Source organism: Rattus norvegicus, chromosome 17, assembly GCF_021556685.1.
Source record: "Rattus norvegicus strain SHRSP/BbbUtx chromosome 17, alternate assembly SHRSP_T2T, whole genome shotgun sequence".
Taxonomy (NCBI): domain Eukaryota; kingdom Metazoa; phylum Chordata; class Mammalia; order Rodentia; family Muridae; genus Rattus; species Rattus norvegicus.
The window spans coordinates 49534161-49557820 of NC_141550.1; the positions used below are offsets into that span (position 1 = coordinate 49534161).

Here is a 23660-nt window from a genome sequence, read left to right on the forward strand (position 1 = left end):
TCTCTTATAAGGACCAGTATTACATGTATGGTATGTCTTATGTTTTATAATGACATGAGCCAAGTCCCTTAGAAGCATTTTCTGGTCCCTATTGATGAAGTTCATGTCCACTGAACTCTACAGTTGGAATGTACAGTTTCGGGAGGAATTTAAGACCTGAAAGCAAATCATACATGTTACAACTTGACTACTGTCCTTTCTAACCCGTATACTTTCTTAACTTACTCTCAGTCTTGCACATGCAGACCCAGTCTGAAGGTGTGGTTGATGGAGTAGCTGAGGGTTCAGCAGGTTCAAGGCTAGCTTCTTCCCTAGGTGTCTTCTCCCTCTTTGGGAATAACACTTGCCTACCTCAAGTGAAGTAAGGAAATGAACTAGAATAAAGGGTGTTTTAACAATTGTCAGCCATAAAAATTATCAGATTATTCAAGCAAAGAACACACACACACACACACACACACACACACACACACACACACACCCCATAGAGAGAGGTAGGGAGAGGGAGAGAAAGAGAACAGTAGATAATACATAGGAAAGCTCAGAGGAAGTCACTTCTAGTCTTCTTGTTACAAAAGAGAAATAACTGTCAAATCCCTTCCCTGCTTCCCACCGTTACTCCTCTGTCCTTTTCTATAAAATACAAAGGTGATGAATCTAATCCGGTTCTTAGCAAAGAAAAACAGGCCAGGTCTCAGAAGAGATGAGGTGAACAAAAGAGTTCTTATTTTCCAGATTCAGAGCATTTTAGAGATGGAGATACATGAAGTTTTGAAATGGTTGCAAGTGACATTTAATGCAAAGTCCTATAAATAAAGGGGGCCCCTGCTGTCTTCCCACTGGGAGCCTGTAGATTTATAGTCATAAAAGTGACAGGAGATGCTCTGATGCTAACCACTGGCCTACGCTTGGGGCCGGGGAGGGTTGTTCCCCCTTTCCCTCCACTGCTCTCACTGGAACTTATGCTACCTTAGAGTTCCCAATTCTTTAATAACTAGTGTACCTATCTCTGGATAGCATGATATTTTGCCACTTAAGAGGTACCTGTGTGAAATACAGTTTTACATGAGAAAACAAAAGACATCCTTTGCGCATATCCCTTTTTAGGTTCTAAATGTGAAAGAAGTCAAGTGTATTTTGGCTACAGATCCTGAGGGATCACAGCTGCCAACCCCACAAGTCCCACTTCAAGGAGTTACTGGAAGGCCTCCATTTTTAAAAATTATTATTTCATTTAGTTATTCACTTTACATTCTGGTTGTAGCCAGACGTCCCTTAAACGCTATTTTTTTTGGAAGGTCTCTTGCGCACATCCTAAGGTCGAAGGAGCTTACAGCCTGTCCCTGCTGTTACAGCACCAAATCACTAGGGGGCTGTAGCAGAGACCGCGATCAGATGTGGGTAACTTACAAAATCGGGCGAGACTGGAAATCTTCCTGGTTCATCCTCTCAGACTGGCGGATTTTCAGGATCTCAGTGTAGCTCAGGTTTTGCAGCTTGCTCTTGAACTGGTCCAGGGAACTAGGCTTGGTTGTAAGCGCTCTCATAACCTGCTCCTTCACCACCTGCATTACCTGTCAAGGAAAACAAGAGCTTTACATTCCTGGGGCCAATCTTTCCTGTTCAGAAATGACTACCTTGTTAAAAGCTCCCTGCTCCCTGGGTGCACAGCGTGACCTCTCAGCTCCAACCTTGAGTGTGCTCTCTGAAAACATAAACTTTCATTATGTATACTTCTATTTTTTTTTCTTGCACCGTGGGAACCACGAGGAAAAAAATAGACTAAGTTGAAGTGAAGGGCAGGAGAGAATGCCTAGTCGCTCTGTATATTATGTGACAGCTACTGATATGGCAATATAAACAGCACAAACTCGAAAGTCAGAAAGCAGCAAAGGCCAAACCACAGCTAAAAGCCTGCATATTAATTATTTCTTCCAGGAGAAAATTGCTGTGATAAAATTAACTGTGAGGTTTGGCTGGCACCAATTCAAATGGATATAGAGATACACCTTCCAGATCTCTTTCTCCTGTCGTTAGGGCCTAAGTGTTCATACACATTAAGGATTTGGATATGCATTTGGAAATGGGCACAAGCTCTTTCTCTTTGAGTCAGCCACTAGGCAGAGGGTTTGTTATATTACAACAGATATATCCCACTGGAAACTTCAAGAAAATAAGGACATGGTAATTTATGCCTCTAGACAGGTCCACATGGGGCCATTAACCATTGCCTCTATGAATGTAGACTCATCTTCATCAAAATACATAAAGAAAAAAAAAGGTCAGAGGTATCCAAAGGGCTTGTAATCTCATTGCTACTCTTCATCGCTCATTACAAATGAGAACCTCTATTACAAATGTTACCCTTTATTGGCTCTGTACCAAGTACCCAGTGGCCTAGTAGATACTTTATGTGGTGTGTGTGTGTGTGTGTCTGTGTGTGTGTTTGCCCTTTCTATTATTTCCCCACTTAAATCTACAAGCAGATATGACCAGCATTTCTATTCTATGAGGAACTGAAGCTACAGAACATTAATAAATTAGCTTAGAATCACAGTCAGTTGGTATGCGGATAGGCTGAGATTTAATTTCAAGTTTGTAGAACTCTACTGCCTCTTTACTGTTTCTGAGTGCTGTTCAGACATTTAAAACAGAATAAAACAACCTATATGTGTCTGCTTCATGATAAATTTGGTACCAAGTACTTTTGCTATGCATCATCTCATTTAATCCTCTCTCTAATAGAGAAGAACAGGATATGAGTATTGTACACATAAAGGAACTGAGGGAAGATTGATAACTTGCCTAACATACACCTAGAAGCATCCTCAGGGACCAAGTATGATGACTATAATACTGAATTTATGCTGAAGAAATATGAATCAGATGCAGACTCTGCCTTCTGTGAGCTAGTGGTCTAATGAGAGATGGAAAGAAGGCACCAGATCATCACAACAGACGTGTGGGGAGAAGAGACATTTACACTGTACTGACAGACAGGAGACATTGTATTCAAATACACTTGAGATGATCTTTGGAGGAACAATGGGTGTTCCACTGGTGTATACTCAGACAAATAACCTAGAACACCTCCATACATTAGCGATTCTGAACCTGGGCTACAACTAAATCAGAACTGACTACCTAAGCATCGTTCCATGCTCCAAGTGTAACAAGATAGGACACTTTCCAGCTGACCTTCAACTGCGTTGGCTTTTCTAATCAGGCATAATTGTCAATTTGGGATGCTTGACAAATTTTAAAATTCTAAACATTTCATGCTGTGAAGCATATTCAATGGCTAAATTTGGTCAAGACTGAATTATATGCTTTGCCATTGGGGGTTACCAGCTGCCCGTTTATCGAGCCTTGGAGTGAAACCCGGTGTTATTTGCTCTTCTGGTAGGATGATGGGACATGCAAGAGAATGGTGCAATAATTAAAATAAAGAAGTGGTATTTTAAATAGTATCAGGACAAAACTGAGATAGTGTGGAGCTCGCTCTATCCCCTTCGTTTAACAAATGAAAAACTGAAAGTTCAGAGAGCTAAGGTGATTTTACCACTCCATGTATTTAAGGAAGAGTCCCAAAAGATGGGAGTATCCACATCATAGCTGCTAAGATTCATGCTAGGGCTCATGAGTGATCATGTGATCCAAACTGTTCCATCAGCACCCTTGTTGAGATTGTCCCAATTTAACTTGTGATATAGTCAAAGGCTGCTCATTCTCAAGTTGAGACTAAGAACATGCCCCTTAATATAGAGGATATGGGACATAGAGAAAATGTAACAGAATCAGGTAAAAGGTAGACCTCTGATTGTAGAGAATATTGATGGAGGTTATGCTTTGTACAATCTGAAATCTGTCTAAATTTACATTTTGGTATTTTTGGTACATTAATCAATATTCTTTTCTTAAGAAAAATTTTTTTCTTCTTAAGTTGATATACATTCTATTTTCTTAAGTTGATATGAATGGGACTCTTACTATTTGCAGCCAGACCCCCGACAAACATCTGGTAGACGCCTATGGGCTGAAGAAGACAGACAGAAGGAGACAAGGGGAACGATGAATAGAGTTGACTATTTTAATAAGAAGATAGTTAGACTGCAGAAATAGCTAGTGATTAAGAAAAATGGCTGGTTTTCTATTGGGCTTGGGTTTATTTCCTAGAACTCACCAAGTGTCCCACAACCATCTGTAACCCTAGTTTTGGGAGGCCAATGCTCTCTGGACTCTGTGGGCATCAGTGATATAAGTGGTACACAAACATACGTGCAGGCGCATATACATGTGCACATAAAATCAAATTTAAATTTAAAAAGGGAAATGACTTTTAAATTCACATTTCTTTATATACCACGGTTGAATATTTGCTTGGAAACAATGAGTTCTTTACTAAATGCATAACTAGTCAAATCTGATGTGCAGTGCTTATTGGCTTACTACACATGGCTTGCTCAGCCTGCTTTCTTATAGAAGCCAAGGCGACCAACCCCACCAGCAATGGGCTGGGTAGCTCCCATCAACCACTAATTAAGAAAATGTCCTATAGGCTTGCATATAGGCCAATGTTATAAAGGCATTCTCTATTATGGCTCCCTGCTCCCCAATGACTTTAGCTTATGTCAAGCTGACATAAGACAACATCTGTAATCAGATTTAGGAAATGCTGACCATCGAGGATCATATCTTATGAAGCTCCTTCTGAATTAAAATTTAAAAGGTAGCTTGAACAGAAAATATAATCTCCCTTTCAGCCTGCAGACATGCACACCTCATGTGAGGACTCTATGTATTCATAGGACCTAGATGGCAGCTCACCATTATATTTGGGTTGCATTGACAAAAATTGGTTCAGAAAGATTCTACAGTGTGCCCACTGTCACTCTGAGTGGTTTCAGGGCTTTAGCAGATTCTGTGGCCTGTTTCTACACCCTTCTGCCAAACATCTTGCACGGTATGGCCATTCTATACCTCTGGTATGAGGCCTGGCTTGATGAAAGCTGTGTGGGCCAGGCTTATTGTGAATAAAGAGGAATGCCTTGAAGTAACAGAGGCCTGGTGTCAAACTCTGGCCTCTCATGATTTCATTGTGTGTTCTCAATTACTTCAGATGAATCAGAAACAATTGTGTCACTGATAAATGCAAAAATGCTCTTCAACATCTCACAAATGATATGATTTCCTTTGGTATCATTAACTATACTTTGTCTCCACTTCTTCATTGTGTTCCTCCTCATGGTGCTCTGAGAACCCTGCCTCTACCATGTCTACCTGAAGGAGCAACAAGGCCTAATTTATAACCACAAGCCAGTCCATGTTGATAAGTACAGAGAGGCTCTTGGGTTTCTTTCTCTGAACACACCAGTTCATAGTATAATAGTTACTTCGTATAGTCTACTAAAAAGCTAAGGATCATGAGCTAGGAAAATGACCATTTTCTGGAGACTAAATCTTCATAATGGTGTTACTATGTTTCCAGTTAGAGTTCTGGGATCTAATTCATCCATAAGTCTGTTCTCTAGGGAACAGATACCTGTACTCATGACTGTCAAGTAAACCCAATGGTGAATTCTGAACCAATGGTTATAAAACATGGAACCATTAGGGCTTAGGTGGCCCCCTGCTCACAAAAAGCTGGAAATGTTGCTCTAGGGTCACGGCTGCCAAGTGAAGTGTAGTGAGATGCTGACTGCCTTCTGACCATTCCTTCTGTTAATTTCACAGTGTTTATGCTGACCTTTCCAGAACTGTTGCCCATATGCCTACCCTGGTTTGACCAGTAGACTTTGAACTTGTCTGTCCTTTCCAGCCTCTCCTCCCAATTTCCACCTCCTTTAAAAATATAAAGTCAAGTCAATCACTTGTTAAAAGCTACAGTGACTGAGTATTACCTTTGGTGTGTAGACTGGATAGTCAATGTGTCACTGGCTGTCATATTATTGTCAATTGAATGGAAGGCTAAAATCACAGGCTCCTAGACCTGTCCTTGGGGGATTATCTTGATTATATTAATTAAAGTGAGATGACCCATCCACTATGAGAGGCAGAAAATATCTAGGCAGAATATACAGATTCAGAAAATGAACTGAACACTGACGTGCAGAAATGGGTGCTCTCTGTTTCTGATTAGGGATGTGCTGTGACCATTTCCCTTAAGTGCTTGTGATTTTCTAGATGTGATGGACTGCAGTCTAGAACTGTGAACCAAAAGAAGTCTTTCAGCCATAAATTGCTTTTGCTACAGAACTTTATCACAGCAACAGAAAGGAAGCTAATGCATCTTTCATCTTCCCTTCTTTGCTGGGTCCCACATGTGAACTCCATGACCGTTCAACACCAAGGGTTGCTCAGCACCTTGACTTTCACTCTTCTACATTCCTTCCTATTCTCTTTCCCTTTGCTCTTTACATCTTCCTTTTAACACCTGTTCTTTAGTTCTGCCTGAGAAGACAGGGCTGATATGCCTTCCTGCAAAGCTGGGATTTGAGCTTACATCCCCTATCACAGTACTGCTTGCATCATGTGAAGACTACTTATCTTCTTCACTTATAACTCTGTCTCCAGAACATGGAGCAGTCCAGTCATGGAGTAGTTACTGGGGAAAACATCTGTTTCCTTTATGTTTTGAGGGCTCATCAAATGGTCAAAAGAAAGAATCTAGAAGAAAGCCCCAAAGTCAGCAGTTTCCAAGCATCAGAGAAAAACAGAAATTAGGATGAGTTTTGTCTGGCTTGACCCTCAAGACTTTGATTCTAGAATGGGTTCAAGAAATGGGTTCTCTTTTTCCAGTTCCTTCCAGGAGGCTAATTTACACCTGGACTTGAACAAAGAGGAGAGATGAGACAAGTAAGAGGACTGCCTTGTCAGGGAAAGCTAGTGGGGCTGCTTCTGCCCTCTGCGTGACTGCTTAGTGTGACACACAGATACCAGCTGAGGACTTGAGTCCTACTGCTACTGCCTGACAGTCCACTAAAATGCAGAGGACATCAGTGCTCTTGCCAAGAGCAGTCAGGCACCAAGAGCAAGCAGCTATAGCCAAGGAAGTGGCTGCTCCAGCCTGTTTGTGCAATTTCCTCAGATGTCACCTTTACTAGGGTCATAGCCTGTTTCCTGGGCTGTTTTTCTCTAAGGTAGCCACAGAGCTCATGTTGAAGGGATCTGGTGACTTCAATGAGGAATGCTTTCACAAATGTGGCCAACGTTTTCCCAAGGAGCTCACAGTTCCTTGGGCAACAGTCTCCAAATATGTGATTAGAGCAGAGCTGTGTGCAGAGCAGGCAAACTATGGCTGACAGAGTGCAGGAAGGGCTGAGGATACACAACTGTGAGAGTATCACAGGTGATTTTTCAAGTGTTCCCTGAGACCAAAATAGAACGGGGCTGCTGTTTAGCTCTCCCACGGACTGGTTTTTGCTTCAGAGAAAGCGTAACAGCTTCAAGCATGCTGTCATCATCCGGACTGAGATCTCTGAGGACCTTGGGTGTTACAACCAAAATAACCAAAATAATTCATTATATAATGACTGAACCTAATGTGTTCCATGCAGATGATAATACAGAGATGTCCAGTTCTGAAGACTAAGGTGGGTAATGTCAACAGCTGCTCTGCCCTTCCTGTGAAGATCTTTTAATGTAAGGTTTAACGCATTTTTATAGGTGGTAAAAATAGTAAACCTTTCAACCAGTGATTCATGTAAAAATCTATCAGTGCTAGGTTCACAGAAGAACAATGACCTGGGAAGCACATGCTCCTCCCTGTTGTCTCTGTAGTCTCTGCAGGAAGCTCATTCATGGAGGAAGCTGGAGAGCAGAGGTTGAGAACTAGCTCCCCTTGTGCTAGTATGATCAGGAGTCATGTAGCTGTGTGACAAACCACTTTGCCCCACTGAAACAGGGAGCCAAATTAACATGGGCAATCAGGCTAAATTTGCTGACTAGTTAATTGAAGGCCCCAGTGGGCAAGAGAAAGCTATTTTCACCAGCATCTGATAGAATCAGCCTCAGGCAAAGAGGAACCGTGCCAGTCACATTAGAGAATGACATTTAATCCACAGCTTTAAATAAACTGACAGGTCAGGCAAGTCATTATGAATGTGTGTAGGGAGGGTATGGGAGGGTACTTTATACTTTTTCCTTATTAAGGTTGGGGTAAAAAGGTAGCATATTTTTAGCAAGCTCATTCCATTTTGGTCCTCTAATTCCCGCTCACGAATCTCATAGAGACACTGTCAGCATGGGCCGAAGCAGTCTTTGCAAGGCCTTTTGAATTTACAAAGAACACTCCCAGCTGGAAAGTACATTGATGAGAGCTACTGGGAGTTTTGGGTTTTGTTGTCTTTAAACTATGGCTGCCTGGTAATGGGGGAGGAGGAATAATGATCACATTTTGCTAAGATCCCCCTAGTTAGGATATTTACTGGAACATGGTTTCTCACAGAGTTCAAGACTTGGCTAGGATGGCTGGTCAAGTGATTCCCAGGACTCCACCTGTGTCTGCACTGTTCCTGTTAGCCTTGGAGTTACTAACATGAACTGCCACACCCACTTTTTATATGGGTGTCTGGGATTCCTGACCTCCTGCTTGCTCAGGATGTACCTTTACCCTGCCGAGCAACCATCACCTCCGTTCCTCCTCACACACAGTCATGGTGCCAAAATACAGGGTGATTAAAAATAGTGAAGAATTCCTTATTTTTTGTCAGGAGTTACATGGTCTGCACAGCTCTCCTGTTGGCAGGTACTACAGCTGCTTGCAGCCTGTGTGAGGTGCATCACCGACTCTGTTTCCCTTCCTGTTTAAGGCCCGGGAGAGGGAGCCATTGACTACTATGCCACTCCGTTTGTGTGTCACAACAGCTGATCACTGGGGTTCCCTTAATTCATCTGTATGTTTCTTGTTGTCAATTTAATAAACATTTGTGGGGAAATGAAGGAGAAGAGGAACATAGCAGGCCCAAATAAAGAAGACTCTTGTGACGTGGTGATCAGACATCAGGAAGGAGTAGATGAAGTGCCTTTGGTCTCATCTTGAGGGTAAAAACCTAATATGTGCTGGTTTAAATCTCTCAGCCTGTTCTGAATTCATTATTAAATAGTGACAAATGAAAGTGAAGAACTTGCCCCACTGGAAGGGAGATTTAATAAACTTTAAAAGCAGTCTGCTTAGGTGCAAACACAGAGGAAATGGAGTGGGAAAGAAAAGTCTGGCTCCATAAAGAAGTCCTGGTGTCAAGCAAGCCATTGCGTGGTTGACTCAGCACATCCTCCACAAAGAGTCGGTATCCAACACTGGGGATGCCCCTCTGCAGATAGATGGTGGCAGGGCAGAGCCCCTGTAGGGGCTCACTGGTCAATACTTAGCTATCCATAAAACCCTCTTTTAGTGTCTGTGAGGGATTAGTTTGAAGATTCTCAAATTTGAAGATCTGAATTTCTTACATAAAATGGCATAGTGTTTGCAAACGCCTACTACCTATATCCTCCCCTCTACTGCAAATCACTTGCAAATGAGGTACTATCCCTAATAGAACATCAGTGCTGTCAGGAGCTTTCCTAACATACTGTTTATAGACTAAAGATAAGAAGGAAGCTGTATATACTCAGCACAGAGACAACCCTCCATGGCCTAAGAGTTTAGATTCCTTATGTGGATGCCATGTCTGTGAACATAGAGGGCTGGGTGTCCTCACCATCTGACTACCTTTCCCTGTTCAGAAGACACGAGGCTGATTGCAAAATAGTAAAGGCCCTAGTCTTAGCTGGAACATTCAATACCATGATATGTGACCAAGTCTAGCAGATTTATACTAAGGATAAATACATTTGGGTTTAAGTTTATGTAATAAGTATTGCTTCCTGGTATTGGTATGAAGATGATTTAGCTAGTTTTGGTGGTGCCTGCTAGTAGAAAATAGTGAAAAGGTAAGGCAAAAAAATCACAAGTTCGAGACTAGCCTGGGCCACACATTTACAGCAGCAAACAGAGGAGGAGTTGCAGGGGTGTAATGTAGATGTGATACTTACATATGATACTCATGTTTGAAGTTCTCAAGAAAGCTTAAAAAGAAAATTTAGAAATATAATCAATCTTGCATCTGCTCATATGCACCACATACATGCTCGTCACTGGGTGAGGTGCTGGCAGGGACAGGAACTAGACCTAATGGCCACCCAGAGAAACCAAGCAGGGAAGATGTACATAAACAAGTCACGGTGACTTCAGAAAGTGCTGTGTGGATATGGGCTCTTCATATAATTTAAGTGGCAGGGACTCAACATGAATTAAGCAGACCCCTGGCTTCCTCATCAAGCAGAGTTCTACTCTTAATCTAGGTTTCACCAACTTCTCAGAGTGCACTGAGAATATTTATTCACTACTTGTCTCTCCAGTAGGACCTTGAAAGCTTTACAGGGAGAGACTATATCTCATTAGTCTTCTTCTTTTCTTTTAATATCACCACTGGATTTTAAAAATCCTTCTAACTAGAAAAATTCCCCCTCGGTCCAATAAATTGAAGGTCAGCTGGACCATATTTCTAGAGTTACATGAAAAATATGATTTCTGGCCAGTCTTTGTGAAGGCTAGGGACAAATCCCTGTGATAGTCTTAAGCAGGAGAGAAAAGGGCTCATAGCAGGAGCAATGATAGATTAACTCTGGTAAGCACACGGTCACACTGGCACTGTGCTGTATTTCTCCCAGATGGTTGAAATGGAGACATCTCATAAATCCCTAGGCCTTTGCTTTCCTTTTGCAGGTTATTATAGTGTCCCAGGGCAGAAGAGCACTCTCCAAAGTAAAGTAATTGTGAGCCATTTATTATGTTTAAAGGAGAGCCTGCCATCCATTATGGCCACAATGCTCAGACAATTAAAGTGGTGGAAGTGACTATGCAAAACTTGCTGCCACTTGGTGTCTGAAGTCAATGAGCACTCAGAACTGAAATGGCTCCTCCCTAACCTCCACCCTGGCTCCGGTATCTCTTTCTGTTCTTTGTCCAGACCACTCAAAGCTCTGTAACAAACTGTCCCCATGGCTTCCAAAAATTCACTGGTTTCCCCAGATACTCCTGTTCTCTTTGCATCCAAAGCAAGGAACAGCATGGATGGCAATTGTGTGACATGTGCACCAGCATTCTTCTTTATCATGCCAGTGGGCAACATCAGTAATTGATTATGTCACTTTCTCCTTTTTGAACGAGGATGCTACAAGCAAGGAATTGTTAGTCATCAACTGAATTTCATGCAGAAAGGCAAAACACTAGTTAATCTTAATGCACAGGAATGATCAATAACTTTAGATCTAATATTCTTAAAAGTTCCAATGTCTACTAACTAAAATTCCTTACAGAGTAGCCAAAAATTATTATAACTTGAACTTGAATGTATGTTTATGTGCTCATGAATATTGATTGTTTAGTCCAATAACTAAATGGAATCTCTCTATCATCACCATTTCGGTCTATGAAGCCCATATACGTATCTCTGGAAATAGTATAATATTTGGGGTAAGAACCCACTCATGAGCCATTTCAAGCACTCAGGAGGGGCTGAGGAATACCATTGAATGAATGAAACTATAAGCAGACATTAGGCCAAGGGATAGACCTTCTGATACCTAGAATGACTATCTTTATATTAAAAATCCAATGTTTTATACTGCCAGGGAAAGTTGAGTATATTTAACTTCTAAGAAACATCTTAGAATTATAATTAGAATGAAATTAAGTTTAAAAACATATATTTATTCATATAACAAAGATGTTCTTGTACCCACATGTTACACATCATGTTAAATGACATGACAACTAGAGCAAGCTTCAGAAATAAATATGTCAAACTACATCATGGTAACTCTAAAGTTCTTTTTTACCCCTTGTATTTTTTCCTTTGGTAATTTCATATATGCTATAATGCATCCTAATCACGTCTACCACAACTCTTCCCTCCCACTCCTCATACGTCATCCAGAAAAGTTTGTATCTTGTTTTGGACTTTGTTATGTATATCATTCTTAACTAGGAAATATACTTTTAAACTGAGAATAAATGTAATACTTAGTAGCTCATCTTTGCTACTTTTGGGTTCTTTTTTCTTTCTCCACTCTTTTTTTCTTCCACCCTTTCAACCTCCTAACTTAGATAAAAGAAAAAAGGATAGAGAGAAAAGGGAAGATATCCCTGAATAAAGTCAGCAGTCAGAAAGGGGGAAATGCTAGCTGTCGATGCCCACACCTTCACGGCACCGAGAACCAGGCCCAAGCCTGCGGGATTAAAACACACACACACACACACACACACACACACACACACACACACACACTCACATGCACATGTACATTCACATGCACTTGCGTGTGCAGGTTATTTGTGTTAAGAAAGAATGCCCATTCTGTAGCTTTATTTTCCAAATATATACCCCAAGTTGACCAGGAGGAAAAATTTAGGAAGCACAGTGGGAAACCCGGCTCAAGACTTCGGTAATGAAAGTCCGAATAGTACCCCCAATTTTCTGGGGAGAAATCCTGGAAGACCAGCCTAAATCTCAAAAACAAAAGACTGTGAAGACAAAAGACAGGAAAGAATTGACCATCACCATTGCCCACAGGTGTACTGGATCAGACTGCTCCTTTGTTAGGAACAAAAGGCTTCCACATGCATCAGCAGGGCTCAGCAGGGGTCAAACCCTGCAAGGGACCCAGAAGGGTCTGACAAGGGGAGGTGAGACACTGCAGGGGACCCAGGAGACTCTGACAGTTAGCATTAAACTACTTCCTGATAATTAGGGGTATCAAGTTCCTTGGGGGCAAGTTTGATCTTTGCCATCAGGATATCTAATTTCTTCTTTATGCATGACTACCTAAAAACCCATGACCAACAAGAACCAACAATCCCCCTCCTCAACACTTCTAAGAATCCTAGCATTTATATATCCGATAAAAAGTCTCCAGAATCCCAAATGTCAGCCAATCAAAGAACTCTCTGTGGCATGGCAAAATCACATCCCTACTAGAGCATGAGGCAAATCACAATGGACAATCTGAAGCAGTCCTATATCCTAAACCTGGGACTTAACAAGAAAAAAAGTTTTTATAATATTTCTGTTTTTTAAGGAAACCAAAATTCCATAATTCTCACTACGATACCTACTTACCCCCTTCTTTCACTTAACTAGACAGTTATGAATGTGCAAAATACTGGGTGTGTATTTGTGTATGTATGAATGTGTGAGTGTATGCATGTGCAGATGTCCATGTATGTTGAAGGTGTAGATGCCAGTATTTGTGCATGGTAAGAAGAGAACATGGGTGTCTTTGTTACTCTTCACTTTATTCCCTTGATTTAGGGTCTCTCATTGAATCTATAGTTAGGCTAACAGCCAGCAAGCCCCAGGAATCTCCCTGTCTCTACCCACTTTGCTCAGAGGTTACAGGTGTGCATGATGCCATACCTACATTTTTGTAGTGAGTGACTGGCATTGAGCTCAGGTCATACCCACTAAGTCAACTTCCCAGCTTACAACATCAACCAAAACCATGGTCTTTGCCATAGGGAACAGCACAGAGACTGCTAACATTTACTGGGACCTACTTGCATACACATAGTGAAATGTCAGCACATATCTTCACTGTAATCCTCCCAAGTAGATATGTTCTATTTTTTCTCAGTTCCAGAAACAGAGCTTGATAGTTTTCACTGGTAGGTAACATGGGACTTTCTGTACTTGGGAAGCCCATGCATTAAACTGGTACAGTGTAAATTTTGAGTTGCAGCTGATTTTGGAATACTGGAGTTGAATGAAAAATCTTTTTCACTTTAACTTACAGTTGACAAATGACTCTGCACTAAGTAGTTGACAAGAATAGCGAGTAATACACATCAAACAAGCCATCACAAATAAAACCCACTCAATGCTATGTTTTTATCTTTGCTGTTATTGTTAAGATGGACTCTTGGAATCATCATGAGTTTTTGACAGAGAAAACTACGGCTCTGGCGCTGAGGATTGAGGGAATGCTGGCAACATTTCAAAGTGCTGGCTGGTATTTGAAATCTCATACACTGCAAAGAACTTTTCTTTATTTATCTTTGTTTTATATATGATTCTTATCCCCCCAAAGACTTAATCCAAATGAATAACTATGCTTCCCAATGCAGAGTGAGGTCTCCAAAATGTTTGGGCAACATCTTGGAAAGTACCAGGAATATTCAATATTAGCAATAAATGAAAGCATGAGAGATATTAAACCAACAAGTAGACAAATAGGGGGTGGAATTTAGAGCAGAAGAGCAAATGGTCTTGCACCTATTTAATTGCCCTTCTGCATGATTATTCTACTAGACATTGGAAAAACAAGAAGTGAGATTGGCACTGGCTACAGATAACTGCATCATATATATCTATGTATGTGTATCTCTAATAAACTGAGAATCCTCGAATTTGGGGCTGATATTAATATTTGGAGACAGGATGAAGCAACTGATAGGCAGAATTCAGTGACTTACTCAAAATAATATTCTGAAAAGTGGAAAAGCAATTATATGAACCTGAAAGCTTACAAGTCCCAAGTTTCTAACTGTCTGCTGTGCAGGCACAGATGCCCAGCGATCACCCCAAGTACTCTGTAGGTTAAAGGAGGAGCCCCACCCAACTGCAATGTCCAGAAGCCCTCTGTGAGCTGAGGAGGTTCCTGATGGAGGCTAAGAGTTTCTTCTAAAAAGAAGAGGTGACAGAAAGGCTGCTGCTCTGATCATTTTGACATGAGAGGAAAGTCCAATGTAAGGGTTAAAACTGAGTCAGAAGAACTGAGTTTGATTATTGGCTCACTCACCATCTGTGCATCCTTGGTCAAATATCTGACTTGTTCTAAGTCTCAGACTCACAATAAATTGGACAGTCAAGTACAACCCCAGCCCAAGATTAAAAGTGAGAATCTTGTCAAGAAGCTCTGAGGTGTTGGCTACAAATGGCTTGTGCTTGTTTTACATTTAGGAAGAACCAGGAATTTGAAGACAACTTGAGATCCAAGTGTAGACATTTGGGGCAGCTACATGCAACAATGCAGTCTGAACCTCACCTTGCAGATGATAATGGAAATGCACAATCTTCATACATAGGGATGGATGATAAAAGTCAAAGACCAGGGCTGGAGAGATGGCTCAGAGGTTAAGAGCACTGACTGCTCTTCCAGAGGTCCTGAGTTCAATTTCCAGCAACCACATGGTGGCTCAAAACCATCTGTAATGGGATCCGATGCCCTCTTCTGGTGTGTCTGAAGACAGCTGCAGTGTACTCATAAATAAAAATAAATAAATCTTTAAAAAAAAAAGCCAAAGACCAGCAGTGGAGCCCAGGCACGGCGCCCTTGTATCACGATTTTCTGCTTACAAGTTTCATCCTTCCACATTTCTGTACTTTCTCCAAGTGATGTTAGGTTTCCATATAACTTTTTTTAAAGATTTATTTATTATACATGAGTTCACTATAGCTGTCTTCAGACACACCAGAAAAGGGCATCAGATCCCATTACAGATGGTCATGAGCAACCATATGGTTGCTGGGAATTGAACTCAGGACCTCTGGAAGAGCAGTCAGTGCTCTTAACCACTGAGACATCTCTCCAGCCCTCCATATGACTTTTGATCTGAGTACTGCTACCATGTTTGTGAGAAACCCCAGCTCCATACAATAACGATTTTGTCTTCAGGAACTATTTTCCAAGTCTTTGGTCCAGCAATATCATTGGAATGTAACACTAAAATAGAGGAAGGTGTTTTTGCTAGGGACAAACATCCCCATGGTGGTAAAGAGAAAATGTGTTTATCCTGTAAAGTACAATAACTTTTAGGAAGTTTTGTGTTTTATTTGAGCTCATGATTAAAAAAATAATGGCATTTTCTGTACAATTTAAAAACCATCATATCCCTTTCTTATGTTCTACTTAAATGATAGAAAGAGACCAAAGAGAGAATAATAGAGTAAATAAATGGATGTCCAAGCAGCCTACTACATGTGGAGATGAAATGAGAAAAAAATATAGGTGGTACTGTCAGCACAACCAGACCACATCAAAACAGTTGTAAGTGAAGAGTGTGTTTGTAAAGACAAGGTAAGGCTATGAACCTCCCTGTTGTAGCATAAGATCTTTCCAAGTATCTTAATAGAAGCTGCACTTGGAATTTTGATCTTTTCCTAGGGTTATGATGTGTATCATGGCACTTCGTCCTGATGCTGGGCAGTGGAGAAGTCTGCCATTGCTGCCAAACAATTGTTGGGCCATGAAATACTGCGTAGGATATTACGCCAGTAAGATATGTTGTTTGTATAGATTAAGTTCATTTAATGTGTTATTTTTAATGGGGCCTATGTTGCCCAGGATAGCCTCAAATTCTAAGCTATAATAACCTCTTCTCTAGAATAACTAGGATTACAGGTATACACCACTGTGCTCAGCTAAATTTACTTTCAACATGTGATATTTTCAACTTACCATGGGTATCTTAGAAGATAGCCTTGTCCTAAGTCAGTGAGCACTAGTACATCAATAACATGCCTGAGAACTATCCTGAGTATCTACCACACGTCTAGACCCCCAAACATGATCAATCCTGGGCTAGGCCCTTCTTTAGTTAGATAGCCAGAAGTCTTACTAGTGTCTTTGAATGACCCTTCTGTTGCGAAAGCCACGCCCCCTTACTTCTCAGCCAACTTTCAGCTATTTGTCTTTGGTTAAGTGGGTTTCTAAGGTGGCTCTGCACACTGCTTGTTCCTTGCACATCATTAATCAGTGCCAAACTTAGCAGGCTCTAGGCCCAGCTGAGAATACAAGCTGCTTGGCTCATCACCCCAATACCTCATGAACAAACATGAGTGATGACTGTTGGGTAAACACCTCCCAGAGAATGCACGTCAGCTAAATGAGCATTGCTTTAGCTGTTACACTGAGGAGGAAGAATGTATGACAAATATTGATATCCAAGCTGTTTTAGACAGTCATTTTCTAATGTGCTGAAGCTTGCTGGCTTTAGTTAGAGTGTTAAATTGTGAGACTGATGAAATTTGGGTCATTCAGTGAATACAACCATGAACTTTTATGATATTGGTTAGATGTATTAGAGCTATGGTAATCATCTTCTAGGAGTGGAGCCACCAGAGAGTTTGTTACTAGCTTGGTAAAAAGGATGAGAGGTCCTGAATTGTAAGAGGAGAGCTCTCTCTTCTATGGCTTCAGAGGGAATGCTCATGGTTACAAAGCCATCAGGAATTGTACAGAGAGTCATGGAGTCACATCCAAATGGATTGAATTTTAAGTTCTTAGAACATATCTTGTAGCCAGAGTTGTTCAGGGATAAGTCTAATTGATGTATGGTATGCAGGAGGAAAGAAGAAGTGAGAGAAGAGTGAGATGCTGACAGTAACTAAATGGTCGCACTCTTTCCTACTTTTTTTCTTATATTGTTCCTGAGGCCTTTTCAGTGATATGCAGTAGAAACAGCATGCTTTAGAAAAACAAGGTCTATGGTGGTTTGAATATGCTTGGCCTATGGGAAGTGGCACTATTAGGAAGCGTGGTCTTGGAGGAAATGTGTCACTGTGTAGGTGGACTTTGAAGGCAGGAGGTACTACCTAATGTGGAAGAGACCCTCCTGCTAGCTGCCTAGGGAAAGAGAGTCTTCTAGGAATCTTCTAATCAAGATGTAGATAAAACTATAGGCTCCTCCAGCACCATGTCTGCCTGTCTGCTGCCATGCTTCTGCTCTGATAATAATGGATTGAACCTCTGACACTGTAAGCTAGCACCAAATAAATGTTTACTTTTATATGAGTTGCCTTGGTCATGGTGTCACTTCACAGCAATGGAACCCTGAGACAAGGTCTTGAGCAACTTTAAACTCCTGAGCCTTTGTAAAAACTGAGGTGGTACCTACGTCAAAGACCAGTGAAGAATTAAATTAGATAATACGAGGGGAAGTCCAAAATGATTTCCTTGTATACAGTATGTTCTTGGTAAATATTAGGGGACATTTTTGCCTTTGTTCTTCTATTTATGCCCTATATAATATCTACCACTTCATAGAGCTCGTTTTATATATTTTAATTAAACTGGGGAAGTATCTCAAATTCAAAGTTTATCTCTGAAACACTTAGCACACTGCTGAGAAGAGATATAGCCTTGGAAGAGGATTAAAGTGCTTCAGTATGGGACAGAATAGAACATGCATCATGGAACTCAAGGTTTGATTCTCTGCTATTGAATCATTTATCTCCTTCATCAGCCTGGAATCTAAGGGACATCTAGTGTACACAAATATTCATTACACACTGTAATGACAATAACACACTATGTGTGCACCTTTGATTCAAAGGCGGCTGTTACATCAGAGGAGAGGAATGCCAATGAGATATGTGCTCTGGAGAATAAAATATTTACTTTATTTTGGGAAAACTTAAACAGGGCTTGTTAAAAAAAAAGGGTCTGTGGGGCGGTGGTCTGAGAAAAGTACCCTGATTCCTGGTTGAGATAGGTCGAATCCCTGGAAACCCTAATAGGAAGGGCAGGCACATTCCCAATCTTCCAGACCAAGACCTCACTAGCTGCAGCCCCCTCCCCCCACCCCAGACCCCTGTAGAGAGGTTTGAGACATACCAGTCAGGTAGAACAATGCCCCAGGCCCTTCCTCCACAGGTGAGGACAGTTACATAGGCTCAAGACAGATCAGTCACAGAGAACAACGCCCCAAACCCCTCCTCTACAGGTGAGGACATGACCACAGGTCATGTAGGCTCAAGATAGATCAGTTGTAGAAACAGGACCATGACCCCGAATATGTAGATGAGGTCTTTCCAAGTTCAAGAGTCAGTGTTCAGGATTAAAAATGTGCAGGAATTATTCCATCATCTGAGAGCTTCTGTCATAAGAGCTGTAATACTATCACTTGGGAAAGAGATCTACTCTCCTGAAACCACTGCCAGAAGCTCCTCTACACCTCTTGCCAGCAGCAGGGGCAGTGAAAGCTGTTCCCCCTCTCTGCCTGAGTTCTCTCCCCTTCACCTGAACCCATGCACATAGCCAGGCTGGAGATTGCTGTGGAGAGCTCCAGGTGCCAGAGGCCTGCAAGTGTCAAAACTTACAAGTGAAAATTGCAGAATGTTTGTATTATTGGAACAACAAGACCAAATTTAATTTTGACAGCTTGCCCAATTTATGAGCAGAGAAGACAGTGGGAGACCAAGCGCATGGATATCATTGTTACCTTCATGAGTAGAAAGCATGTCTTGTATGTCTTATAAAATGAACTGGAAGAAAAGAAGGAGCACATACAAACTACTTAAAAAAAAACAAACAAACAAAGAAAAAAAAACCTCAAAGCCTGAACTTGTGTCCCACCCTCCCTACCGAGGAGGAAAGTCTTGAGCACTTTGTGAATTAGGCAAACAATGGAACACAAAAAGACTTTGAGTAATGTGCAGATAAGTCAACAGGAGCCTGCATGCTACAGCTTCTAGGTGGAGCAGACATTGGGTCATTGACTGACTTGTGATGACAACGAATCATGGGACTGTGGTGAGACACCTCCCTATCAGAAGCCGCTGAGAGGGATCCCTCACAGCCTATCACCATAGAACTTGGCAGCTCAAAAGTCTGTTCAGAGCTTGAAAGCACCATTAGGCAAGGATTAACAATGAGGAATTCTACAAACAACCTGAAGAAGTGCAATACTCTCCCAACAGGCACATACATGTTCTTTCTCCACCAGGAGCTTCCAGGGGTCTAATGGGAGCAGGCCAGTGGAAGCTGGGGACCAGAAGTTCTTCTGAAGGAAAGGATATGAGGGAAATCAGTTCACACAGAGGAACTTGCACAGAGGAGGGTGCAAAGCCTTCCTAATTCATTCCAGGAATCCAGCCCCACCCCCTGAAGAACAGATCACTTGGATATGCTGGTCCTATGTGAATCTGTCCAATCTCCCAAACACACTGGTTTTCAAAACCAGTACTAGATTATAAAGTTGACTTCTTTATTTTTAATTTTGCATCTGAATCTGTTTTGTGGAATACAAACAATAAAATCTACCCATTATAAATCTGGGTCACCAGATTTATAATAGAAATATAATATAATGAAATAGACAGTGCATACAGGAGCTGCGGAAGCTTGAAGGCACTAAAGGAATGCATCTGTTTACTGCATTGTTTTCGAACGATCAGAAACATTTGAGTAAACTAGCCTAAAATACACAACACTCTCAGTTCAAGCACTGAAAAACAGTCAGCTCTTATTTAATACAGCAGTATTTATTTATTTATTTATTTATTTATTTATTTATTTATTTAACCACCAGCCCTAATATAGTTCCCGTTTAGGTGGCTGATGTGTTCGGCTCAGGATGCTGATCATAACCTATGCATAGGTGAAAGAAACCTTTTCAGCCATGCATTCTAATATGCTTACTCATTTAAGACAGGAAGAGCAGGGAGTTTGGCTTCAGACCTTGTTGGGTTCTGTGAAGAGTTAAAACAAAGACAATGCCGACTTGAAGGACAAAGGAATTCATGAATAGAGAGAGAAGGCCAAGCAGCGACAGCAAAGCAAAGCAGAAGGCTGCAGGGCTACCTCCCAATCCTCCTGTCTGAGACAAGTTAAAAATAGCACTGGCCTCTGTTGCCAACTCAAGAAATCAAAGCAGGAAAGATGCCACCAGCTGAGTCATGGCAAGAGACCTGGGAGATAAGGAGGATGGATGTAGCTGTGGGTGACAGGTGATGAGGACTATGTGGTTGGAAGGGATGAAGGCATTAAGCAGGTGTCCATGGAGAGCCTGAAGTGCTTACAGAGGGCTTCCTTCCTAAGCTGCAAGTGCTTCAGTAAAGGTCCCAGGAGACCAGTTTACAGGAGGCTTATGCAAAATCACCATGCAGCAGTTGAAATAGCAAAGGTTTGAAGTTCAGGTAGGAGGGGTGGGGCAGAGTGACGTTTTTTCCCCCCATCATCTTATTAGGTTACACTTTTTCATTTTGAAAAGCCCTCTGTGGGAAGCTCTACGCATGAGGCACCTGGCATGGGGGCTGCACCTGAAGCTGGTCAATAAATGGATAAACGGGTGGAGTTCTTCCAATGAGACCCATTTTACTCCTTTGTGTGTGTGTGTGTGTGTGTGTGTGTGTGTGTGTGTGTGCTAAGTAGCTCCCCTTTACAACTCTTTAGTAAGTTCTTGTTACCACTGATCACATCTTGGAATACATCTGGGTATAACCCCCTAGAGCCAGGGGGTTGGATCCAGATTGCAAAGTCAAACTAACTGTCCTCTGAGTGAACATTTAGGGAAAACCCTTTATTTCCTACCTTATGCCTATGTATGATTGAGTATACTTATGGTTAAAATCAGATACATCATGGGAAAGTATATGTGCAATGAATCAGGGCTTACACACAACCTAAGCCCATCTAATTGAAAAAAAAAACTACCCATACTACCTCCTTACTCCTTTTTTTAAATGATATTTTCCTTTGCAGTCAATTCTAGGCATAGCAAAGGAATTAGAGGATCATTTTCCACCATGCTTCTCATGGCTAGCCTTCAGCCTTCTGCTGGAATGGAGTCTGAACTGTACAGTTTTAAAAATAAGCTGATTTGGCCACAACTCTTAAAATAAACATGCCTTGAGAGATTTCATAAATTTAAAGCACTATACAGGTGTGTGTGTGTGTGTGTGTATTGTGTGTGTGCTTGTGTGTGTCTGTGTGTGTGTTGTGTGTGTCTGTGTCTGTGTCTATGTGTGTGTCTGTGTGTGTGTCTGTGTGTCTGTGTGTGTCTGTGTGTCTGTGTGTGTGTCTGTGTGTCTGTGTGTGTGTCTGTGTGTGTGTGTGTGTCTGTGTGTCTGTGTGTGTGTGTCTGTGTGTGTGTCTGTGTGTGTGTCTGTGTGTGTGTGCGTGCACATGCGCGTTCTATTAAGTAGCTTAGCTCTCTGATGCAGTACTTCTCAACCCTACTCTACCACCCCATCCTCCTGAGGGACAGTAGGACATTTCCTCACACAGATTGTGCATATTACCTGCTAATACACAAAGCCAATAAAGGTAGCATTTGTATGGACAAATTTCAAAAGGGGCTTATGCCAGCTTCCTGTCTGGTCCCAGCCTCCTCACTCCTCTTGCAAATTTGAGGAGCACTGAGAGCTTACAGAAACAGGACATAATGGCCCCTGCCTAAGGAGACAAGGCACATAGACACTACCTTTGTGCTTTTTTGGACATTCCTAGACAAGGCAGAAACACTACAGAGAATGGATATTCATGCTACTTGAGCAAAATGGCTTCATTTGGGTACAAATAGTAATTAGCTTAATGAAAGTCAAAGCTATAATTTCAACCAGCTTGGTTGCAAGGCAATTTAAGACACTTTGTGAGAATTTAGGGGCAGAAAGGAAAGTTCAGTGGAATTGAATGAAAGGCTATAGAAAAAATTTTGAGAGAACTTTGAGTAAAACTCAGAAAATAATTTACATGTACTTGATACCTGATTGCTTTTAAAATGTTGTGAATATCATGATCTAAGTTGTGAACAGTTAATTACTGAGTTTCAAGTCATGTTTCTGATTGAGTAACATGAAATAATAATTTCCTCATTTACAATAAAAAGCTAAAGTTCTTATTTGGAATAGAAATTATTTCCTAAAAATAATTCCGGAGTCACTAACCACTAAGTATCAGTATGCCAGATTTGCCTGCATGATGTAGTAGTTATATTTGGTAAAAAGAAGATATCATTGATAAGTTATTAAATTACAAATTGAGAGTTAATTATTGTAGCATTTGAAAGTAACAAGGTATTTATACTAAGGCTATTAAGAATGTATAGTAGATAAAAGACACAAAACACAAATTTTCAGAAAGGAACATTAGATTTAAAAAAAAAAGTGAAGATATACAATCCCAACTAGCCATCCAAAGAATGGAAACTAAAATAATTAAATGCTACTTTCAGATATCAGAATGACCAAGAGGTATTTCATATCAAATACTGGTGGAAAGGTAAGGATATGGGACCTCTCATATAACGGCTTCCATTCTGGAAGCCAACCTGAAATTAAATATGCATATATAACATGACTCACAGATCTAACTCCTGGGCAAATCTAAGAAATAATTCCATGTAAATCTTCAAAAGTCACAAATGAGGATGTAAGTTGTGGAATTCTTTGTGGTAGAAGGGAGCTAAATAGAGCATGAATGCTTATCAACCAGGGTAAATATAAACTAAAATGGGATGTATGCTGTAGATGGGCCGTTGTTACATTGTGGGTTCTTTTTACCCTTCTCCACTCACCCTTTTTCACCCTTTCAATCCCCAAACATTAGGTAGGAGAGAAAAAGGATAGAAGGGGGAAAAGGAAAGGAGGTTACTGTTTTGAGAGACTACTACTTCCTGCTGATTAGGGACATCGAGGTTGTTGGGGCAAGTTTGAATGTTGCTGTCAAGATATCTTATATCTTTTTGTCATTGTTTCTTATTTTCACACGACTACTTATCAAACTGCAACCAACAGCAACCAAACAACAACCCTCCAACATCCCCTCAGGACCTTAGCATTTATCTACCCACTCAAAAGTCCCCAGAATTCCAAATGTCCTTGTGCAAGCTATCTGCAACT

The 23660-nt window shown here is 41.1% G+C and overlaps 1 protein-coding gene across 9 annotated transcripts in view; it reads right to left on the reverse strand.

The window, feature by feature from the left end:
* Positions 1-23660, reverse strand: part of Elmo1 (engulfment and cell motility 1) — a 523734-nt gene that overhangs the window by 42647 nt on the left and 457427 nt on the right. For all 9 annotated transcript variants that reach the window (NM_001395578.1, XM_087591062.1, XM_087591058.1 and 6 more), the window contains 1 exon segment: positions 1411-1574. In NM_001395578.1, coding sequence (NP_001382507.1) covers positions 1411-1574 — 164 coding nt within the window.